At 46.5% G+C, this 22,340-nt stretch overlaps 1 protein-coding gene across 1 annotated transcript in view; it reads left to right on the top strand.

The window, feature by feature from the left end:
• The first annotated feature begins 2,266 nt into the window (after positions 1 to 2,266).
• The window catches only part of LOC307074735 (serine/threonine-protein phosphatase 2B catalytic subunit gamma isoform-like), a 22,597-nt gene continuing 2,523 nt past the window's right edge, over positions 2,267 to 22,340 (top strand). Inside the window, exons 1-12 of the mRNA XM_079735006.1 lie at positions 2,267 to 3,039; positions 8,228 to 8,425; positions 9,876 to 10,000; positions 11,852 to 11,963; positions 12,796 to 12,941; positions 14,195 to 14,334; positions 16,218 to 16,295; positions 16,498 to 16,592; positions 16,761 to 16,886; positions 18,051 to 18,128; positions 20,542 to 20,626; positions 21,111 to 21,208. Coding sequence (XP_079591132.1) covers positions 2,988 to 3,039; positions 8,228 to 8,425; positions 9,876 to 10,000; positions 11,852 to 11,963; positions 12,796 to 12,941; positions 14,195 to 14,334; positions 16,218 to 16,295; positions 16,498 to 16,592; positions 16,761 to 16,886; positions 18,051 to 18,128; positions 20,542 to 20,626; positions 21,111 to 21,208 — 1,333 coding nt within the window. The 5' untranslated portion in view covers positions 2,267 to 2,987. The remainder of the gene's footprint in view (positions 3,040 to 8,227; positions 8,426 to 9,875; positions 10,001 to 11,851; positions 11,964 to 12,795; positions 12,942 to 14,194; positions 14,335 to 16,217; positions 16,296 to 16,497; positions 16,593 to 16,760; positions 16,887 to 18,050; positions 18,129 to 20,541; positions 20,627 to 21,110; positions 21,209 to 22,340) is intronic.

Genomic DNA, 22,340 nt, shown 5'->3' with positions numbered 1-22,340 from the left:
ACAAATCATTTGATTTGATTTGTAGTCAGGCTTGATTTGTAGTCACAACTTTTCTATGTTTTGGGACCTCAGTGGTGGAACGAGCTCCCTGCCGATGTCAGGATCGCAGAGTCGCGCACCAGCTTCCGCAAAAGACTCAAAACTCACCTGTTCAGAGTTCACCTTGACTCTGCATAGCTACCCAGCCCCTTCCGGCCACCATTGTGTGTTGTACGTCCTGGCACTTAATGTACGCACTTATTGTACGCACCTAAGCTACATTGCACTTATTCATAGTACTTAATTGTGTAGCATCTGTTAGTAGCTGCTATCATTGCTGTACACGGGGAATGGGTTAGCCTAGCGATTATTAGTACTTGCACTTGGTTCTATGAACGTCTTTACTGTACTGACAGCGATATGTTGTTTCACTTCTTATGACAAATGTACTTATTGCAAGTCGCTTTGGATAAAAGCGTCTGCTAAATGCCCTCAATGTAAATGTAGTCATTTGTGTCATCGCAGGTGGGAGGGTCCATCTAGAGCTATGTTGAACTCCTGGTGGACTATACTCACTGCTAGGCTAAAGTTCATGCATCTGGTTGGACACTCCCACTTGTGATGTTACAAGTGGATGGACATGGATAGATATATGCATTGAACCCAATCATTCATTGCATATATGCCGTCCCGCAACAGGACAGCGGTAGACTAGGTGATGGGATGAGGGTAGTTGGTGGAACAATTAGCAGCCTGGGGGCGGGGGGGTCGTCATTGGGACCCCCAGTCCGACAGAAGTCCTTAAACAGTGAAGTAGTTTAGACAAAAAACAGGGTACTCTGGAGACCCGGGATTCACCAGAGACCGGACAGCTGTTAAAAATATGTTGGGCTACTATTTTTCACCCTAGAAATAGCAAAAAAAAAAAGAAATCTTGGGATTTTGCCTTCATACTTATTTTAGAATATCCTGAGCCATTATCGGTTGGCCTTTAAAAGTCTTGGTCCTGTTGCTTTCCTTAGACTTTTGAGATCCACTTTAGATAATGAATTGTGATAAGGATTATATACAAACAATACACTCATTTATAATGACTTGACTTTGACAAACAAAATTATTAAATGCACTCAAGTTATAAGCAAAAAAGAACAAGGTCTGATCTATTCTATTCATAGACTATGTATTAAAAGTTGACATGAGATCATAAATGTGTTTATGGGGCTGAGTGATGAAAGATCTGTCAAAAAGCAAAGACAAACATTTTAGTGTGATTGGATAGAAAAACGATAAGTCATTTTTTGTTGCGAACATTTAAGCGTGATTTTCCCTGCAGTTCAGGGCATTTAAAGGTCCCGTTATTATTTTGTTCACATAAAACGGAAAACGAGTACTTTCCCTCAATGACCACAAGATCATGCTGTTGTTCTGTTTTGTTTTGGGTGAAGCGTTCTTTACTGAAAGATGAACCAATACCAGTAGTGTAGCATTCCTATCATTATTGACGTTGACATTGTGAAGTGAATCGAATGTGGCTACTCATAATGTAAACCCCATTATGGGGTTGGAGCCTGGTATCACTTGTAGGGGGAGATGGTGAAATAATGGTTGGGGGATTGAACCCTATAGGTAGCTCTTAGAATATATAGGCTAATGTCTATGTATGCATTCGATTCAATATAAGCTTACTGCAACGGGCGATGTGTGCACGGTTCATCAAATAAGACGTGTTGATCATGGGCCATTGTTTTATCCATATACCTATTGTATTTATCATTTTGAAAACACAACCATATCAATCGAACAGTAGAATGTTGAATATTGTTATGGGTGATTATTAGGCGGGAGAGTGTGACGCTTGGCTTGTAATTGCATAGTATCTAATGATGAAATTGCCTCTGGGTGTCGCTTGAGAACAAAGCAAATAGAAATAAAAAGGGCAAATAAAAACGGATCTGCCCAGCATTCATTTTATGCAACAATTTGTCAGCTACCTTTTTGTATTGGTGCAACAGCCTACCTCAGGCAGTTTATTAATGCCACAGCCAACCTGCGGTTGGCTTAAAAAATAGTTAAGCTATGAAAATGTTCCCCCATAAAATAGGTTAATATTATTATTTATACAGTCAAAACGACCTAGGCTACTTGGTACGTTTTATAATGTCATACATTTTTTAATAATGGAATATAATAATTAATATCTCAAATGATTTACTATGCCTAGGCAATCAGTGGCAGTGGTCGCTGTCGGGTTAATTGCGCATCGGGTGATCTACTGCCATTCACGTTGATATCCTCCCGTCACAAAGCAAAGTAAACAGTGAATGACCACCGCGGGAGACCCGGACAAGCCTCGACACCCTGCTACTACACTACCCACAGCGCTGTGCGTCGGCACACACAGCCATGTTGTAGGAGGAAATCCTCTTGAGGTGGATTATTGTAATCCGACAGTTGAAGAGAAGTCTGGACGACGCGTCGGATCACGACCAGATCCCGAAGCTCCCCCGCCTCCCCTCACCGCACGGCCTGCTGCTGCACCAGATGCTCCCCGTCCGCAGAACCCGAGCGATGAGACCAGCACACGATCTGACGCCCGTTGTGAGGACCTGAAGGGAGTCAGCCGTTTCCTGGACGAGTCGATTCATCCTCCGATATAACCTGACAGCACTTCTTCTTCTCTCTGCCATCCCTGCATCTTTAGAGACACCCACAACACCCCGAGAGAAGACCCCCCTAAGAAGACAAAATACAGCTTTTCATCTGGCAGCTGAACGAGACCCACCCGGTTCCCCTTCCCCCCCTTAGGTTAGGGTTTACACTGCGATCCGGACCCGGACTGTGCTGTGTTCTCAGGTCTGCTGGGTCCTGTCGCAGGAGGATCCCGAGGTGCTAACACACGGCTAGCTAGCACGGCTAGGCTAGCGAGCTAGCTAGCTCATAAGGGATATCTGGTCCAGTTAGGGACCCGTGTTCAGGTGTGTGTGTGTGTTTATCCAGAAGAGAGGAAGATGTCGACGAAAGAGCAAAACAAACTGTCCACGGTGGAGAGACCCATCAAAGGTTCGTGATGTCGTGTTAAACAAAGTGTTATCTGAAGTATTGCTCGTTATCTGCCTCGGTACAGGAAGTTACAATCAACTCATCAGAACGCTGTCCATACCAACTTCATTAATGTAATACTTTCGCGTGAACACCCGAGGATACGTCGATATGTGTAAAATGAATGCTTGTAGACGATAACGTGGAAGATCCCCCCGGGAAGACTGTCGAGGTTATGTAAATGAATCAACCCGGAGCTAATCACCTAGCAGAGAAGCTAACGTGTCTCTTTTGAGTGCCAAATGTCAGCCACATACAGAACGTGGAGACGTGGAGTCGTTTTTTATGAAACAGCCACCGTGCGATGACAGCTTCTTTTAAACAGAGGCCCCATTGTCTCTGACCTGGGGCTAGAGCCAGGCAGCTGAACGGGTGCTGGTTCAGTGGACGACACTTCTTAATGCAGCGATGCCGCAGTGTGCAGCTGGCCAGGGGAGAGTGAGCCGGACCCGCCTGCCTGCTCTCAGACTACTGTGCTTTTGGGTGCACAAGGTGGGGTTCCACTGTGGAATGAATGAACGTTCACTGGTAGTCCAAGGTGTGTCTGTTGGCTTTAGTGGGTATGTTTGATTGGTTTAGGGAGGCTTAGAAGGGCAAAGCTGACGGGAGACCATTAAAACCTCCCTTCTTAAGAGATTGCCAGACGGATAGAGAACTCTCCTCTACGACCCGAACAAGGCGCGCACAACCTGGGACGTCTCTGTTCAAGTAGTGACATTAAACTATGGTCCAGAACGAAATCTAATATTTTATTCATGTAGAACATCAGGTACTCTGTCTATGCTAATGGTGATGGTATATAGAATGCAGCACTACAATATGTATAGAGTGATATGCAATGAAATAGCTACGTCAATATTTGAGGGTAGGCGTGTGTAATGCATTTATTGTTGGATAGATTTAATGATTTATAACTACATAATGTTTTCATGGCTGAGCTCAGGTGTAATCCAACCCAGGGAGGAGAAGTGACACGTTTTCACACACAATCCTACTCAACTCGGTGGTGTTACCACCCCCACTGTTCAGAAAGCCCAGGTCGTCCTCACAGGCCAAGCCAGAGTTCAGTCCTCCTCCACAGTCTCTTTTCTCCTCCTGTAGCGCGTGGGCAATGATTCTAGTCTTCCTCTGTGCTGTGTACTGCTTATTTACTGATTGGTAATTGAATCAGGTCTAGCATTTGCAATCAGGGACTTTGTGTAGGGATTCTGCCCTCATTCATAATTGATGCACCAGGGACATTGCAAGGAGGTCGTACTATTAAGGAGGCTTACAAAAACAACTAGCCAGTACTTCTTATCGTTTGGGATATTCTTATTGTTTAAGAGGGTACAGTTAGAGTTGTGGTTGGACTCCAAGTCAAAATTAATTTCAATGTAGAATGGCAGAGCTGCTAAGGAACTGCTATTAAGCAGTTGCTTGATAATCCTACACCGTATGGGAGGGCTTGCAGGTAAGGAGGAGGAGTAGATTTGACAAATGGAAATGACAACATGAAGGTGAAAACACAAACAATGAACTGTTAGGCAATAGAGGAAACAAGATTAACACATGTTTTTAAGCTTTCACTGCAGTGTGCTGTGGACAAAAAACCAACTGACCACATTCAAAACAAAATATTCAAATGGATATATAAATAACCGCACCGCCCTAGTAGGTTCATAAGCAGCTAGTTGTATGACGTTTATGCTATACTGTCGTGACCTGCAGTGCTGTTTTGTAGTGTGCGGTACTTTGGAATACTAGCCTTTTATTAAGCTTAACTTTTATTACAAACCAATGTTAGTGCCTTTTGTATTGTGGTCACACATTTGGGTAAAAACCACCCGGCAATGAGCTCAAAATGTAGATTTGGAGTAAATCCTTGTCTCTGGAAAAGGCGTGTCTCAGTGTCTCACCACACTGCTTTTGCTTGTGAAGACATGCCCCTTGCAACATGCACCAATGTTAACAAAGCATTCTTGTGATTTGATTGTTTGTTGGTAATCTTGATCTTTTGAGGGACTAATTGTGCAATTGTTCGTGCAAATGATTAGTATCTTTTTAGCGGCTTGTTCAGGGAATTATAGAGTCAGGGCTCTCAGATGACTCTTTTTGTCTCAAGGTGCACTAAAGAAATAGGTGCATTTCAGATGGAATTTGACCATTTAATTTTTGGCTCTTCAAAGAAGTATCAAGTCTTTAAAATCAATTGAAAATATAATCCTCTGTAATCACTAAATGGTCCCTGCGGAGCCCCGTCTATTTAGCAGGCAGTATCGGGATGTGTGATTAGCTTAGGACCCAGTGTGGGTTAGGCCTTATATGAATTATGAACGTGCAAGATTCGGGAGAGAGAAATCTTATGTAACAGATGAGAAATTATGCTGCTTGTGTAGGTGGTCCCTAGTACACAGAGTACTCTATTACTCTTGCCCGTCCCCGGGAGAAAAGCTTTCCTCACACACTGTTGTTTTTCCTTTTTTGAACGTATTTGTTGACTCAATACCAGGGAAGGAAATGTACAGTAATTCAGTGGAAGATTTATGTTGTGCAAATTGCTGGGTAGGCATTTTACATTCAGTTATGTTAGCAGATACTCGGATCTGAAGCGTGTTACAAATGAGACTGATACAAAACACAAGTAAGCATCTGATGGAGTGCAGATTAGCTGTAGGATGCTACAGGCGTGGCAGTGGTTAGCACATTTAATGATCCTTTTTTATTATTGCATAGCAGACATTTATGGTTGTGTTGGGCCCCTTGGAATGGTTTTTGGTCACACACCACACACCATACACATGCACATATAAACACTCCCACCTACCAGGATTCCCATCCTCCATGTATAAAGTTCATGAGTGTAAAGCCTGTCACAATACATAGGGGCTGCGGGCACGCCCCGAAGAACAGCATTCTTAGCATGACGTAGGACACGCACCCCCCCATCACCACCTCACAGAGTATGTGAAGGGGAAGCCGTCAATCAATGCATGCAGGGTCCTCCTGTCACTCAAAACAGTCCGGTCGGGCAAAAAACAAATTTGTTTTTTGACGTCACCGATCACAGATATTTATAGGTAACCAGCACTTGCTCAGGAAGTGAACATTTCTAAAACAATGTGTTGGTTCAATGATCTATTGCAAACTGCTGATTTCAATATATTCAATAAGGGAATAATGCTAATCATAAACCTTTCCTCAGTTATGCATCGCTGCGTGTATTAGCATATGCCATAACTTCACGCCATCACATCGGTAGTAGCTATTACTACAGCGTAACCTCTCCTGTTTCGGCGGTTAGTGTCTCGCACTAGAACTCAATTAATTAATGACCAACGGATCCGAACGTGAACCAGTTCACAGGCTTCAGAGATGATTGGCCAATCCCGCGACCTGGTTTGGTTTCTGTGTCTGCACCACAGCGTTTCAGACGCTCACTGAAATAGGTTCAGTCTATGAGAATGAAGGCAAGGCGTCCAGGGAATTGTCTGCATGTGTGTGTGTGTGTGGGTTCTCGTTTTCGTCTGTGTGCCTGCCGCGTTTGGGGGTGTGCGTTTGCACATTTGTTTGTGCGTGATTGCCAAATTGATGGCGGGGGATAGAGTACTGAAAGTAGTGCAGCACTCCTGCTTGCTAAGAGCGGGGACTGAGAGCGTGACAACAGGGTGTATGTGTGAATTCACACTGTTGGGTTTTGCCCTGACGATGTGACTCAACACCCAGTTGTTGGATGTGTTGGGCTTGGTGTAGTACTACTTTGTCCTTGGAATATTCCATCCCACCCAGTCCGATTTTCACTACTGTCAGATGGTGCCTGCACGATCTTAATTATATGAACATATGTGCCGGCATAATTTTTTGGGCGGCGTTCCAATAAATATGAAGTGGATCTGTGTACGTTGTTGGGGGGGGGCTGGGGTCGTCTAGTGCGGGGGAGGGGGTTTGAGTCCCAGCCAAACCCCAATGTTCGCATCCCTTTGGTCAGGATCCCTCTCACCCCTTATTCCTGCTCAGCTCCTGTATTTTAAAGGGACCAAGTCGCTTTTATTCAAAGAGAGCCTTATGACTCTTAGAAAAGGATGGGTTGATGGGTTTGCTGTATGACCTCTGGAAACAACACCACCAAGCGAACACTGGCATCACGCACACGTTACATTAGTAGCTCATAAGTCTATTCCGGTGCGTCAGGCTTTCCCCCCCGTGCTAAGATACTACTAAACCTGTGAGAGAAGGTCATTAGGCTGCATCATCCGAACAACATGGCCGGGCGCATTATGTTATCGAGGGGATCCAGGAGAGTGTTGTGTGAATTCGGTGTCTGTACAAGAAGGGTGGTTCGTATTTAGGTTGGCAGCTCTCCTTGGTATGTGCAGGTTTCAGCAGGTCGCAGGGCCAACACGCACGCACGCACACGCACACACACACACGGCATGTTGACGCAATGGTAACTTTAGGATTCCTGTTCTGTTATTAAATAATAATAAAATATCAGTTGCCGTACCCAAGTGATTTATTCTTTTAATCAAGCAGCTCTCCCATTGTAACTTGTATCAACAGTGCGGGCTGGTGAGCCAGGGCTTGCTTAGCAGAGCTGTCCGTGTGAAATAAAGGTTGTGGTGAAGGCGAATTGCAATGGCATGATTCACGTTTTGAATCAACAGAAGGAGAACCCAAAGGGAACAGGAAATAGCCGTGGTTGAATTTGAGGGGGAAAATAATGAATCCATAATTCAAGTGTGCAGCGTGGCTAACGGTGTGATGTCTTTCACGTTGCGCCACACGGATTTTGGCGTTTATGACACGGCTACGGCGTTTAATAGAATAACACTACCACACATAACGGCACTGTTTCTTTCCCCCCCCCCCCGTTACATGCTTAAGAGTTTGACACGCAAGTTCAGTCATGCATCTGACTTTATGGCTCCCCAATCCTGAATAAGTGGGTTGGAAGTATTTCAACACGGGACCAGCGCTGACATAATTTTAACCCTCTCTCTCTATTTCTCTCTGTGTCCTCTGTTGGTTCCCCTCTTTTTGGTCTGTGTGTGTGTGTGTCCGTCCGCGTCTGTGTGTGTCCGTCCGTGTGTGTGTGTGTGTGTGTGTGTGTGTGTGTCCGTGTGTTTGTGTCTGTCCATGTTTCTCTGTGTGTTTGTGTCCCCCTCCTCAGCGGTGCCGTACCCCCCGGGGACGGCCCTGACGGTGGGCGACCTGTACGTGGACGGGAAGCCCAGCGTGGAAGTGCTGAAGGGCCATCTGGTGAAGGAGGGGAGGCTGGAGGAGGAGGCGGCGCTCCGCATCATCAACGACGGCGCCAGCATCCTGCGGCAGGAGACCTGCATGCTGGAGGTGGAAGCCCCCATCACAGGTGGGGCCTTATGGACACGCTGGGTCGGAACACAAACGACAACGTCAACAACAACGTGGGATGATCTCTGGGTGTTGTGGCGTTGACTGTTGCTAGAGAAAGGGGGTTAAGGCTCAGCTATGGTTCCACGTCGACGCTTCGACGCAGTCTACAGTTTTTTTGTTATGCGTCGGGTTTTTGGGTAGCGGACCAATCACAGCCCTTGCTGCTGCATCGCCTTGACCCAAGGTTACTATCTGTGGGAGGCGCACATTAGGCCCTTGCGGTGGATGCAAGGAGGGTCCGCAAGGACGTGATGGGTCAGTAAACCCCCTTGCATTGCGTCAACGTGACACCATAACCAAGTCTTTAGTGTCAGGGCGGGGTAAGGAAACGGGGTGGCGGAGCAAGCGCCTGATTGTACTATCTGGGATCAATGGAGTAGATCTCGTCTGCTTTTAGTGACTATCGGGTGTTCGACGCCCAACACAATGGGTTTTGGGTTCAATCCCTTCGGGGTTTCGACCCCTGGGCCACAGCGAGCTGCTCTTCGTGGTTATCGGAGAGCCTCCGATAAGTCTGGCTTCCTTCACAGTGGGGGAAAATGACACTTCTACTGTATTATGGGGTGCCTCCTTTCTATTTCGGAGACAATGATGGCCCTTCTTTTTTGTTAATTCACATCAGGACTGGGCTGCAACAATGCGCCAAAAAAAAAGTCGTGTTGAACTGGTATTCTGGAGGAAGATTGCAGCAGAGTGATAGTGTGGGCAGTGAGTGGGTAATGTGCGGTGTGGGTGTTTTGCATGCCTGTTGAAAAGCAGGGACGTACGAGTGCTGGAACAGCAGCAGCACTCTGCAGTCTGGTTAGCTTTGGCTGCGTTCCGGTTAGTGTAGTACAGTACCTCAGTGTTCTTCTTATCACTAAATAGAGCAGTACAATCTGGCTGTTTTCTTGTTGTTAGTTACAGCCATCGTTTCCTCGTCCTGGTTTTATCTTGATTCGAGTGCACATTGAGCGACACATTCATTTTCATGTTGCATTTCTTCATAAATAGCTGCTGTTGCAGTACAGACGTGAATGTATATTTTATAAATGCAGAGAATGTATTATAAAGTATTGTAATGTATGTATAGATAGATGAATATATAGATACATCTGAAGATATCCATTTATCCGCAAGTGTCTAATCCTCCAGTTTAGCTTTATTTTATTCTGTTATGTTAGTAAGCCGATGCATTTATCCAAAGGGGCTCGCAATGAATTAATTCAGTCATTAAAGATACGGAAGGCAATTTGTAGAAATCACCTAGGAGCAGGATGGATCTAGCCGCTTCATCCTGCTGTGATGCCTATGTCTCATCTGTTACGTGTGTGTGTCTGTGTGTGTGTGTGTGTGTGTCTTTTACGTGTGTGTGTGTGTCTTTTACGTGTGTGTGTGTGTGTGTGTGCGCGTGCGTGTGTTCCCAGTGTGTGGAGATGTCCACGGGCAGTTCTTTGACCTCATGAAGCTGTTTGAGGTGGGCGGCTCCCCCAGCAGCACTCGCTACCTGTTCCTGGGGGACTACGTAGACCGGGGCTACTTCAGCATCGAGGTAAGGCCCTGCTGCTGCCCAGTGCGGGCCCCCCACAACACCATTTCTGTATAATCGCAGCTGCAAACCATTAGAATCATTCGACTCGGTGTTCGGGTGCAGGAGGTTGTCTGTTCGAATCCCACCGAGGCCGGGGGCGTCTTTGTACCGTAATTCAGTTAGTGTAGGGATGGGATATTGGAATTTGTTGTGTGTGGTCTTTCTTCCCCTCTGCATACCTTTTTTGACATGCCACTTTATAAAGTCGTTTTTGGTCTCTGGCTTTGGGGAGGCGAAAGTGCTGCAGGAAACTACCCTCCCCTTCTCCCCCCCCGAACGAATGCTTTCATAATCCCAATTTCCAACATTTGACTTTGACCCCGAGCGCCAGATGTTGTTGGTTCAAATACCGCCGTGACTCACTGGATCAACCGCTGAACACTGAAAGTATTGAAATGACCGGTTAGTGCAAAGGAATAGAAAATAAGACTAAGAAGATCTTAACAGGTTTGTCTCCGTCGTCCCCACACGCCAGGCTTGTTTCCACAGAAACAAGCCTATTAATAAGTCTTAACATCAGCCTTGGATGCTGCCTTGTGGTTCCCCTGTCCCACTTTGAGAGCGTCTCAGGGCAGCGTGGTGAGCCGTGGTGAGCCGTGGTGGAACCGCGATGCCCAAACATGATTTATCTTTCTGGGTCTCTCTGTCTTTCTCCTGCGTATTGTTAATTAAAAAGAATCCCTTGGATAAGGTGTTTATCAATCCCAGATAGGGAACGATTGTGTCACTGCCGAAAGTACCGGACGCTAACTAAAGATTAAAACGAGAGATGTGGAATGATGTGGAGGAGTGGAACAAATGAATGCTATTGTTTTAATCGGGTTAAAAGTCGTTTAGCAGACGACTTTCATCCAAAGTGACTGGCAGAGGCTATAGTTGTGTCTTTAGGGAGCAGGTAGACCTGGGGCGCTTTCTTGTTCAGGTCATACTTTGGGGACATTTGGGCTTCAACCCGTAACTTTTTCTGCTGATCACTGCAATGTGACTGTATTGAGGTCTGGCTCTAGCGAAGTCTGTCTCCATGTGGTGGCAAATGAAAACCTACTTCTTTTTTTTTTTTTTTAAAAGCTGGTTTGAGAGTTGTAAAGGGAGAGTGTGTAAAAGAGCTGAAGGAGCAGAGATAAAGGAGAAACGAACCCCTCTGCTGCTTTATTCCCTCCCTAGTTTCTCTTGATATTGAGTAGTGCTGCATTCGCGCACCTGTGGTGGAGCTATGGTAACACCGTGGGCAGGCATGTGACGGACAGGCGAGATGGGATTCCCGAACCAATCAGGGAAGAGATGCCCTGATTGGTTCAGAAATCAGCAGGGAGTGGGCTGAAATCTAAATGGTCTCGTACCGAGGCAGCCGCAGTCAACCAGAGATGATATTGTCACAGAGCATTTCACTCACTAATGGCTGACGGATTGCTATGGGATCTCTAACAAATTACACTCAAATTATGGCCCTTTAATCTTGCCTACAGCACCTTTTTATAACAATTCACAATTCTTACCTTTTGAGGCTCCCAACCACGATCATAATATAAAACAAAACCAGCATGTAGTTCAATAAATCAAATATTAATCATTCTCCTCTCTCTTTCTCTCTCTCATGCTCTCTGTTTCTGTCTCTCTCTGTTTCTCTTCGTTTCGGTCTGTCTCTCTCTCTCTCTCTGTTAACGTCTGTCTGTCTCTCTCTCTGTTTCTGTCTCTCTGTCTCTCTGTTTCGGTCTACCTCTGTCTCTCTGTTTCGGTCTATCTCTCTGTTTCGGTCTCTCTCTCTGTCTCTCTGTCTGTCTCTCTCTGTCTGCGTGTCTCCCCCCTGTGCAGTGTGTCCTCTTCTTATGGACCCTGAAGATCAACCACCCCAACACCCTGTTCCTGCTGCGGGGGAACCACGAGTGCAGACACCTCACAGAGTACTTCACCTTCAAACAGGAATGTGAGTGGCGGTGGTCTTCTCGCACGTTCACGGGGTCAACGTCTTGCTGATATCAGTGGCACCTGTCATATTTGTCATGGTGCCTGTGGTCGAATTTCTAAAATATCTTAATACTGTATTTTAATTGTGAAGTGTCTATGAACCATATTAGTTTACATTTTCCCAGGGTTGAAGTTCTGTTAATTTCCCATCCCTAGCCTAATGATGACCCTTGCAGCAGGCAGTCTTTGTTGTTCTTCAACATGATACCTGATGCTGCTTTCCTGCTTTATGACCAACACCCCTATTTCCATGTACCTTCTCCAGCCTTTCCCGCTATTGTTCTGTGTTGTACAGTTCCTCCTCCTGTTAATATAAACAGGGTCCTTCCCCGCAAGTTATTGACAATGATTAACTTCATAAATGACTAATGTAAGCCCTTAAAAGGTACGAAAAAGTATAGTGTTTATTTGTGCAAGTCTTATTTAGTTTTAGGTGGGGCTGTATGGCGATAGAAAACAAAGAATACATTTGCCAAACTTGTGTTCGATAATTCCAGTGAATACTAAAGAATGTCGGTGCTCATTATGTTGTGCCAAATTTCTATGTTGCACGAGCGAGCAGCTTCTTGCACTGCCGCTGGAATCAAAGACTCCTGCCGACAATGGTTGGAACTCGGTACGGCAATTGATTTTAAGGTGTCGCTGAAACTTGTTGCAACCTGCGGGTTCCCTGGTATGTGCACGTAGTTCATGCCGGCTGTTACAACGTTCCAGGAGTGCATGGCGCTGTGTCTTCCAATGTCCATGCATTCATAAAGTGTGTGTGTGTGTGCGTGTGTGGCCCCTCGCAGGTAAAATAAAGTACTCTGAGCGAGTGTACGATGCCTGCATGGAGGCCTTCGACTGCCTGCCCCTGGCCGCCCTCCTGAACCAGCAGTTCCTCTGCGTCCACGGGGGTCTCAGCCCCGAGATCACCTGTCTGGATGACATACGCAAGGTAAGCCACACACATACAGTTGCTGTACGCCACCACGATGGATTGGAAACGAAAACAATCAAGATGCAATTGAAGTGCAGACTTTCAGCTTAAAAGGTGACCTAATATACCACCAGATGTGGGTGTGATTAGCCGTTTTGGAAATCTGCCTCTTCTGATGTCACAAGTGGGCGTGTCCGCCTAGATGTGTGCTGGATAGATCAGTCTACCAGCCTACCCAGTGCACTGTAGCCAACGTTGCTGACCTATCCGTCGTGCATCTAGGTGGAAACACTAACCATACTTACACCTGGCGGTATGATATGTCCCCTTTTTAATTCAAGCGGCTGAACAAAAACCTGGTATGGAGTTCGGAAGGATAGTTCTAGGGGTTAGGGTGAAAAAGTCCCGGGTTCAATCTCACAATGAACGCTAAGCTTGCAGGCATCCTCGAGTAGGCGGCCCCTACTGCGATAGCCCGTCGCTTAAGAGCCCCCTACTGGCCCATGAGTGACAGGCCTCTTAATTCACTGTTGGCTTTGGTTCAAAGCTTCTTGTGTTAGATTATGAAACTGGTAGCTAAGGCGGTAGAGCCAGGTCGGTGGACCGGTGGGTTGCTGGTTGGATGCCTTCCCGATACTGTTGAGGGTGTTTTCAGTCTTTAATTTGTTATTTAGACATTAAGCAAAAACACAGTTTGATCCAAAGCATTCTTATTAGATAGTTTGTTATTATTGAGCAGCTAGGGCTTTAGGGGTTTGCTTCATGAGTCAAACCCCCCCCTGACCAGTAGTCTATTGAAGAGCTGGTCGATACTACAGCTGGTGTGAGAATGTGAGAAGGGGAAAAAGTGTTTTTAAAAACACGCTTGAATTGTCTTACTGGCTGCAAAATCGGCTAATAAGTACACACCAAAATTTAAAGTCACAGCGGTTGGTGAATTGCGTGGACAGTCTAAGGGCTTCGATGGCTTGCATCCCCCCCCCCCAATTGCAGCGCTGCAAAGGGGCCGTGATTACTGTGACTGTTTTACTGGCTCGGTGCACCCACGGCAACTAAATTAGGTTTTACCGTTGTGGAATTATCTTTGGCGAGAGTTTGTTGGGTTGCCAAAGTGATCCGGTATGGTAAGCTGTGACCTGACTTGGGATGTATAACCATTTAATTACTACGGGCCGTCTAATCGTCCTAATCGGCTTAGCGCGGTTATTGTTCCGCGTGGAAAGCTCCTTGTTAATTGGGTTTCACAGTAAATCCTCTTATTGTTTTCCTAGCTGGACCGCTTCAAAGAGCCGCCGGCGTTCGGGCCCATGTGTGACCTGCTGTGGTCGGACCCCGGGGAGGACTACGGCTCGGAGAAGACCCAGGAGCACTTCTGCCACAACAGCGTCCGGGGGTGCTCCTACTTCTACAGGTATCTCATCCTCCTCCTCCTCCTCCTCCTCCTCCTCCTCCTCCACTGCTTCCTTTACCTCCTCCTCCTCCTCCACCGCTTCCTTTACCACCTCCTCCTCCTCCTCCACTGCTTTCTTTACCTCCTCCACCGCTTCCTTTACCTCCTTCTCCTCCTCCTCCTCCACCCCTTCCTTTACCTCCTTCTCCTCCTCCTCCTCCAACCCTTCCTTTACCTCCTCCTCCTCCACCCCTTCCTTTACCACCTCCTCCTCCTCCTCCTCCACTGCTTTCTTAACCTCCTCCACCGCTTCCTTTACCTCCTCCTCCTCCACCCCTTCCTTTACCTCCTTCTCCTCCTCCTCCTCCTCCACCCCTTCCTTTACCTCCTTCTCCTCCTCCTCCACCCCTTCCTCCACCACCACTTCCTTTACCTCCTTCTCATCCTCCTCCACCGCCTCCTTTACATCCTCCTCCTCCTCCTCCTCCGCCACCGCTTCCTTTACCTCTTCCTCCTCTTCCTTCACCACCTCCTCGTCTTGCTTCACCACCTCCTCCTCCTTTACCACCAGCTCCTCCTCCTCGTCTTCCTTCACCACCTCCTCCTCCGCCTCTTCTTCCTTTGACCAGACTACAGAGCGCGACCCATTCCGTTCTGGTTCATGGTCTGCTTGGTAATGATTTGGATTAAGGGCATGAAGCAGGCGCTTTTATCCAAAGTGACTTACAATAAGTACATTTGTCAGAAGAAGGGAAACAATATATAGCTGTCGGTACAGTAAGGATGTTCATGTGACCAAGTGCCAAGCACTCACAATCTTTAGGTTAACCCATTCCAGTATACAGGACATCACAGACCCTACAACAAAGACAGCTAGGATAAGACGTTACACAATGCGAAGTACTATTTTTAAGTATACAATAAGTGTGTACATTAAGTGCCAGGACTCACAAAATACAACAAGTGCGTAAGAGTGGTCTGGGGGTATAAGGGGGGAGGCTATACAGAGTCTAGGTGAACTCTGAACAAGTGAGTCTTTTGTGGTTTGCGGTCATCATTAACTTTTTTTAGTCTTATACCCAACGCTGGTCCGTAACCATTATTACGGAGCCAAAACCGATGCGACCACATAGGCTGCAGACATTGGGGATCGAACCCAGTACCCTCAGGCTTGGAGCCTCCTGTGTGAAATCCTCTCACACGAGCCGGCATTAGCTCAGTCGTTTCCAGATTGAGCTGAACCGTGTTTATATTGTGTATATCTTGTAAAGGTTGCATTTAGTATGAAACACAGGTTATATATTCTGTGTCAACCTCCTGGCAATTGAGGACTGTTTTTCTTTCTGTTGCCATGATTTCCATATGGCATTCAGCTCTAAAAGCCTTCACTCTCAGGAGGGGCCAAGGTCATTGGAAAGAGCTTGCAGTGGGTTTGACCTGCATATTCGTGCATGTAATATCCCAGCGAATCGCTCTCTCTATTAGCCTTGGTCCACCGGAAAATACTGTCAGAAAAGCAAGTAAACGCAGGCAAACCAGTGAATGGAGATGTGTTCATGATTTTGTATATATTGAAGACAATATGCACAGCTCTATTGTCCTGGCTTCCGGAACAGTCTGCCAGAGACCCTGACGGTGTCGTATAGTCTGACATTATTTTTTCCGTATTCTTAAAGCGTACCTTGTTTTTTGTATCTCTGGAGATTTGTTTCGATGACCTAGTCAACCGCTGTACCTCAAATGTATCTCTGTTATTGTTACCATTTTGTTAAACAAATTGTATTTCTTGTTACTGTTGTGTGCATTTACCCACTTCCCCCATTGTGTTTTTTCGTGAAATGTGCTGTGCATGTATAAAGCTTTGGTAGTTTGATTCTACATCCCGGTATGTGTTTGTTCCTCAGTTACCCTGCAGTATGTGACTTCCTGATGAACAATAATCTGTTGTCAGTAATACGAGCTCACGAGGCGCAAGACGCTGGGTACGTACCAAACACTGTCCAAAACACAGTTTGATAATAGACTAAATGTCTGCATTTATGTATTGATATAGATATACCATATGTACTGCACAGTATTCTTTTTTTAATGTCTCTCCTCGATTGGGTTTTGAATGTATTTGAATAAAGTTTTTCGTTTATCCCGTATAGTGCCATGACTGTCCTCTCTCTGCCTTCTCGTCAGGTATCGAATGTACAGAAAAAGTCAAACAACAGGCTTCCCATCTTTAATCACCATCTTCTCTGCCCCTAACTACCTGGACGTATACAATAACAAAGGTAAGCGAAAAGGACTATTCTTTTTATGTGCACCGGAAACCATGGCAACGCTTAATGGAAACCTTGGCAACAAGGGTTGCTCCTGGCCTCGTGAATATACACGTGTGTGTGTGTGTGTGTGTGTGTGTGTGTGTGTGTGTGTGTGTGTGTGTCCCCCTCCCCCCACAGCGGCGGTGCTGAAGTATGAGAACAATGTGATGAACATCCGCCAGTTCAACTGCTCTCCTCATCCATACTGGCTGCCCAACTTCATGGACGTCTTCACCTGGTCCCTGCCCTTCGTAGGGGAGAAAGGTAGAGCTAAACACCTGGACCTAACCACGGCCCCCTGAAGACCAGTACCCTACCTGTAGACCAGTGCCATAACTACCCTTTACTATAGACCAGTATCCTAACAAACCCTTATAGTAGACCAGTACCCTAACCACAGTCTACTGTAGGCCAGTACCCTAACCACAGTCTACTGTAGGCCAGTACCCTAACCACAGTCTACTGCAGGCCAGTACCATAACCATTATTCTATTGTAGACCAGTACCATAACCATTATTCTATTGTAGACCAGTACCCTAACCCCCCTGTCTCTGATGTGGACCAGTACCCTAACCCCCCTGTCTCTGATGTGGACCAGTACCCTAACCCCCCTGTCTCTGATGTGGACCAGTACCCTAACCCCCCTGTCTCTGATGTGGACCAGTACCCTAACCCCCCTGTCTCTGATGTGGACCAGTACCCTAACCCCCCTGTCTCTGATGTGGACCAGTACCCTAACCCCCCTGTCTCTGATGTGGACCAGTACCCTAACCCCCCTGTCTCTGATGTGGACCAGTACCCCAGCCCCTCTACTTCAGACCAGTAGAGTGATACGCCACACTGTGCTACAGACCAGTACACTTCACCTCCTCCCTCTGCTCTCCCAATCCCCAAACAAAGTGGTCTCATTATTTCCACTGGTGTGAAATTGATTTTCTATAAGTGCCTATTTATTTATTCATGAATTGCTCCTTTCCATAAATATATAGTGCGTGCATTGGGAAGCCCATTATAAACATCATTGGTCACGCCTACTTATGTATGCTTATGTCTTACCACGACTTGTCAACAATTACCTTGTAAAATATTTGATAAAAAAAAGAAGTGTTTTTTTTCTTTCTTTTTTTTAATGAGCCCCAATTTGAGGTGTGATGCTGAGTATGCATTATATATCGCCTTTTCAGCGGATCTGCCAATCACGGCTCTGGGTGGAGACTCACACTTGTGATGTCACAAAAGGGGATGGAGAAATGGCTTGTAATAGCTAATCAACAGCACACCTGGTATCGACATAGGGCTCCTTTAACGCACCTTAAAAACATGTTTTAAAACGCCGACCTGTTCATTGCAAGTGGCCTCGGTGGGTGACGCGTGTAGTTGGCGTGTTCTTAACATGTTCTTAACATGTTTTCATTGTCTCCCACTAGTGACGGAGATGCTGGTCAACGTGTTGAACATCTGCTCCGATGACGAGCTCATGTCGGAGGGTGACGATACATGCGAGGGTACGACCGACACACAAACGCAAACACACACACACACACACACACACACACACACACACACACACACACACACACACACACACACACACACACACACACACACGTGCGCGCACACACGCGCACACTCAAACATGTTCTCTGTGTGTTCAGGTTTTTTAAAGGGACAGTTCACCCCAACAGACAATCACTCTGACAGACGCATACACACATATACACACATACACACATTCACACGCACACGCAGGTGGTCCCCACCCCGGTTTAGTTTCTTTCATACATTCCAGATGCTCTCCTGGAGCCAAGAGATCAGTGGTCTTGACCCCACTGGCCACAATGTGGGAGAGTATTGCAAAGCACTGACTGCCCAACTAGAACCATCAACTGACGGTTGTGTCTGAGTTAAGCCCTGTAGCTTCTGCACTCTATTAGGGTGTTTTTTGGAAGTCGGGCAGCACCACTATTGAGCTGCTCCAGTATTGACTTGTATGCTGTTTGCTGGGGTTCTTTCTGTGGTCTTATCTTTGCTCAATTATACTTTGTACGGATGTTTTGAGGACATTGTTTGGTGGATGCGTTTGAAAGTAGCGAATTTCCAGCGTTGCTCACGATTTGTCATCACCGGTGTCATTATCAGTATGATGGGATGTTTCTGGGGTGTAGTCACGGCACGGTGCCGAGTTTTCCACCTCGGATCCTCGGTAACTATGGCGATAAGTCCTGTAACACAGAGCGTGCTTATCGGCAACGCGGCTAATCCCACATTTTCAATCACGCCGAAGTTTGGGGGGGGGGGGGGGGGGGGGGATGCTTTGACACCCTCTTGATACTCGTCATTCTCATGATACGGGACAAGACAAACTAAGGGAACCCAGGAATCAGGGATCAATCCACACAGGGAGTTACGAGACATAGCCCTTCTGCTGGCCTTCAAGCCCCCCCCCCCCTCTCTCCAGCAGAGGGACTCGGTCAGGAACAGCAAGCCAACACTGAAAAAAAAGAAAAGGGAGAATTCAAGTTGTCTTGGCAACTAACTCTGCGGTGGATCTCCTTGAACAGATAACGTATTCAAGCAGAGTTCATCCTTGAGAGAGAGAAAGAGAGCGAGACAAGAGAGAGAGAGAGCAAAAGAGCGAGAGGAACCAAACAAAAACTGAGGCAACCATTTTCTAGAGGGGCTCTGGGTGCTGTTGCGTCGGCTCCTCTCAGGGTCTTGCGGAGAGGGTTGGCGCCGCCAGTTCTGCCCTGCTCCTCCTCTGATTGGTCGGGGCTACATGGCAGCCTAGAGGGGCGGGAGCAGGAGAGCCTCCTTCCCCGCTGCTCCTGCACGGGTCACGTGATCAACGCTCTCTCTTTGAGTCTGTGGCTTAGCCGGGGAGGTTTGACTCTTCCCCCCCCTCGTCCCGTAAGATGACTGATGATATATGGGGGCGGCAGTAGCTCAGGAGGTAGAGTGGGTTGGCTGGTAACAGCAAGGTTGCTAGTTCGATCCCCGGCTCCTCCTAGCCAGGTGTTTTAGGTGTCCCTGAGCAAAGCACCTCACCCTGACTGCTCCTGACCAGCTGGCTGTGGCCTTGCATGGCTGACACCGCCGTCGGTGTGTGAATGTCAGGCAATATTGTAACGCGCCTTGGATGAAAGTGCAATATTAATGCAGTCCTTTCACCATTTATATAAAGGGTATATTCCTGGTTGTTTTTATTAGAAGACTAATTCTCCTTGACTGGTCCTGCGACAAGTGTGATTGAGTTTTATTAAATTAAGCTAATTCCACCGGCAGGTCTTTTGGGTGGAGGATATTTGTAGTTGCAGGAATTCTGGTTGGGAAAATGAGTTGAAGAACAATGCAATCTGTTAAAGATTACCAAGCATGGCTGTGTGGGAGATGGAGTGAGAGCTCATTTAGGGTGGATTAACTTTTGGGTGTTAGTGTTTTAATCTCGTTCAGTGATGGGATCAAGGGATCAAACCTGAAACCTTTTAACCGTCAACTAACCCTAACTGAGTGAACTTAAGTCATTATGCTGGTGTTGGAGTAAATGTCCCCTTTGCCTAAATTACTTGAATATTAGTGCTCACTTCCTTTTAGACACCTGCTTTTTACTCATATCCGTCGCTTTTCTATCTAAAGCCACTTGTAGGGAATACTTGAATATTAGTGCTCACTTCCTTTTAAACACCTGCTTTTTGCTCAAGGTGAACTACAGACAGACACAGAACGTAGGCACTACACGACACTGAAACACACTTGTGTGACAATTTAATGTGTGTGTGTGCACAATACAATAAAAAAAAATTCATTGCATTGCCCATGGTGACTTCTGCTCATTCTTCTCTTGATGTGCACATGACGACAAACAAATATTGAATATTTGCTTGTCTCCTAAACTATTCTCCCCCCCCTGGTGTGTCCCAGGTGGAACCCCGGCTGTGAGGAAGGAGGTGATCCGGAATAAGATCAGGGCCATCGGGAAGATGGCTCGCGTCTTCTCTGTGCTGAGGTACGGAGCTGCACCACTATGTTCAGTTTAGGGGGCTCGTGAGTTCATTTTAGGGGGCTTGGGTAATCAGTTTAGGGGGCTTGTGTGTGTTCACTTTAGGGTCTCATGTGTTCACTTTAGGGGGCTTGTGTGCATTCACTTTAGGGGGCTCATGGGTTCACTTTAGAGGGATTGTGTGTTCACTTTAGGGGGATCGTGTGTTCACTATAGGGGGCTTGTGTCTCCTCTGTGCTGAGGTATGGAGCGTGCACCACTGTGTTCACTTTAGGTGGTTGACCACCATTTTGAGAAGCTTGTTGAAGTTGCTCTAATGCCGGTTTCTCAAGTCTAAACAAACGGCATACCTCGCTGGATCTCAACCCATGATTATCATTTAGAACCTTAGGGGCACTCAGCCAATGGCTGTCCTATTTACCGGGTTCATGCCATTGAAATCATTTTAAATATTCTCTTTTTTGTGTGTGTGTGTGTGTGTGTGTGTCAGAGAGGAGAACGAGAGTGTGTTACAGCTGAAGGGGCTGACCCCCACCGGGACGTTACCTATTGGTGTGCTGTCCGGAGGCCGCCAGACCTTGCAGAACGGTATGTACAGCTAGCGCCATGGAACTAACACGCACGCACACACACACACACACACACACACACACACACACACACACACACACACACACACACACACACACACACACACACACACACACACACACACACACACACACACACACACACACACACACACACACACACCATCTGAATCTGGGTGACGATGAAAAAAAAAACCAACAGACGTTCTGTAATGTTTCTAATTTTTGTCAGTTGGGACTCAAACCCCTAGAGACCCCCCCTCCTCCCCAGAGAACGGTTACCATGGTTTGAAACCCCTCTCCCTTTACATGATGCTCTGTCGAGCGGGTTCTTCTGAGTTGGCGTTGAGAGAGGGGAACTCCGCTCTCGCCTGTTCCGTTCTCTAATACGGGGCGAGTACCGCTTCACCGGCGCGCTCCGCTCCGTCGACTCCGCTTCCGCACCCAAAGCTACAGGAAGAGCGCCGTTCCACTGTCGTAACCCCACCACCGGCGTGAGGCAACGCTCTGTAATATCGCAGCGCGGCCCAGCGCGACGGCTCTCCTCTCTGAGTGCGAGCGTGATGACTGGAGGAGTGACGCAAGTCCTGTTCAATCCATGGCAGACGAGAAAGAGGCCTGCACTCTCTCCCTCCGATGGGTCTGGTGGTATCAGCACTGTTAGTATTAGAAGTAGTATTAGTGTTAGTATCGTCGCTATGATGATCGTTGCTATGGGAGGGGGCCGTGTCGAATCCCATCATTAACGTTTTACGTTTTTACTTTTCGACCCGCGTGGAAAAGGTTAACATAAGGACTGTGCAATTAATTTTTAGCGTGATTTTGATTTTTTGGTCAAACGATCTCCCGACTTATATAAGCGAGTTGAAACTATAAACCGGTGTGTGTGTGTGTGTGTGTGTGTGTATGTATGTATATATATATATATATATATATATATAAAATCAATCTTTTTTTAAGTATTTATTAATTTAATGTTTTATAGAAATTTTAAAGAACAGCTGGATACATATTTTTACGTTACTTTCTATTTGAAAATGTTGTGTTTTTTTTTTGGGGGGAAATTCCAGATTTCTCAGTTTCAAAGTGTTTTATTTTTTCAAAATCAAAAACAAACTGTTTGAATAATC

Source organism: Pollachius pollachius (genome assembly GCF_949987615.1).
Source record: "Pollachius pollachius genome assembly, chromosome: 4".
In the NCBI taxonomy this organism is placed as follows: Eukaryota; Metazoa; Chordata; class Actinopteri; order Gadiformes; family Gadidae; genus Pollachius; species Pollachius pollachius.
Note: the sequence above shows the minus strand (reverse complement) of the source record. Positions and strands in the feature narration are given on the sequence as shown.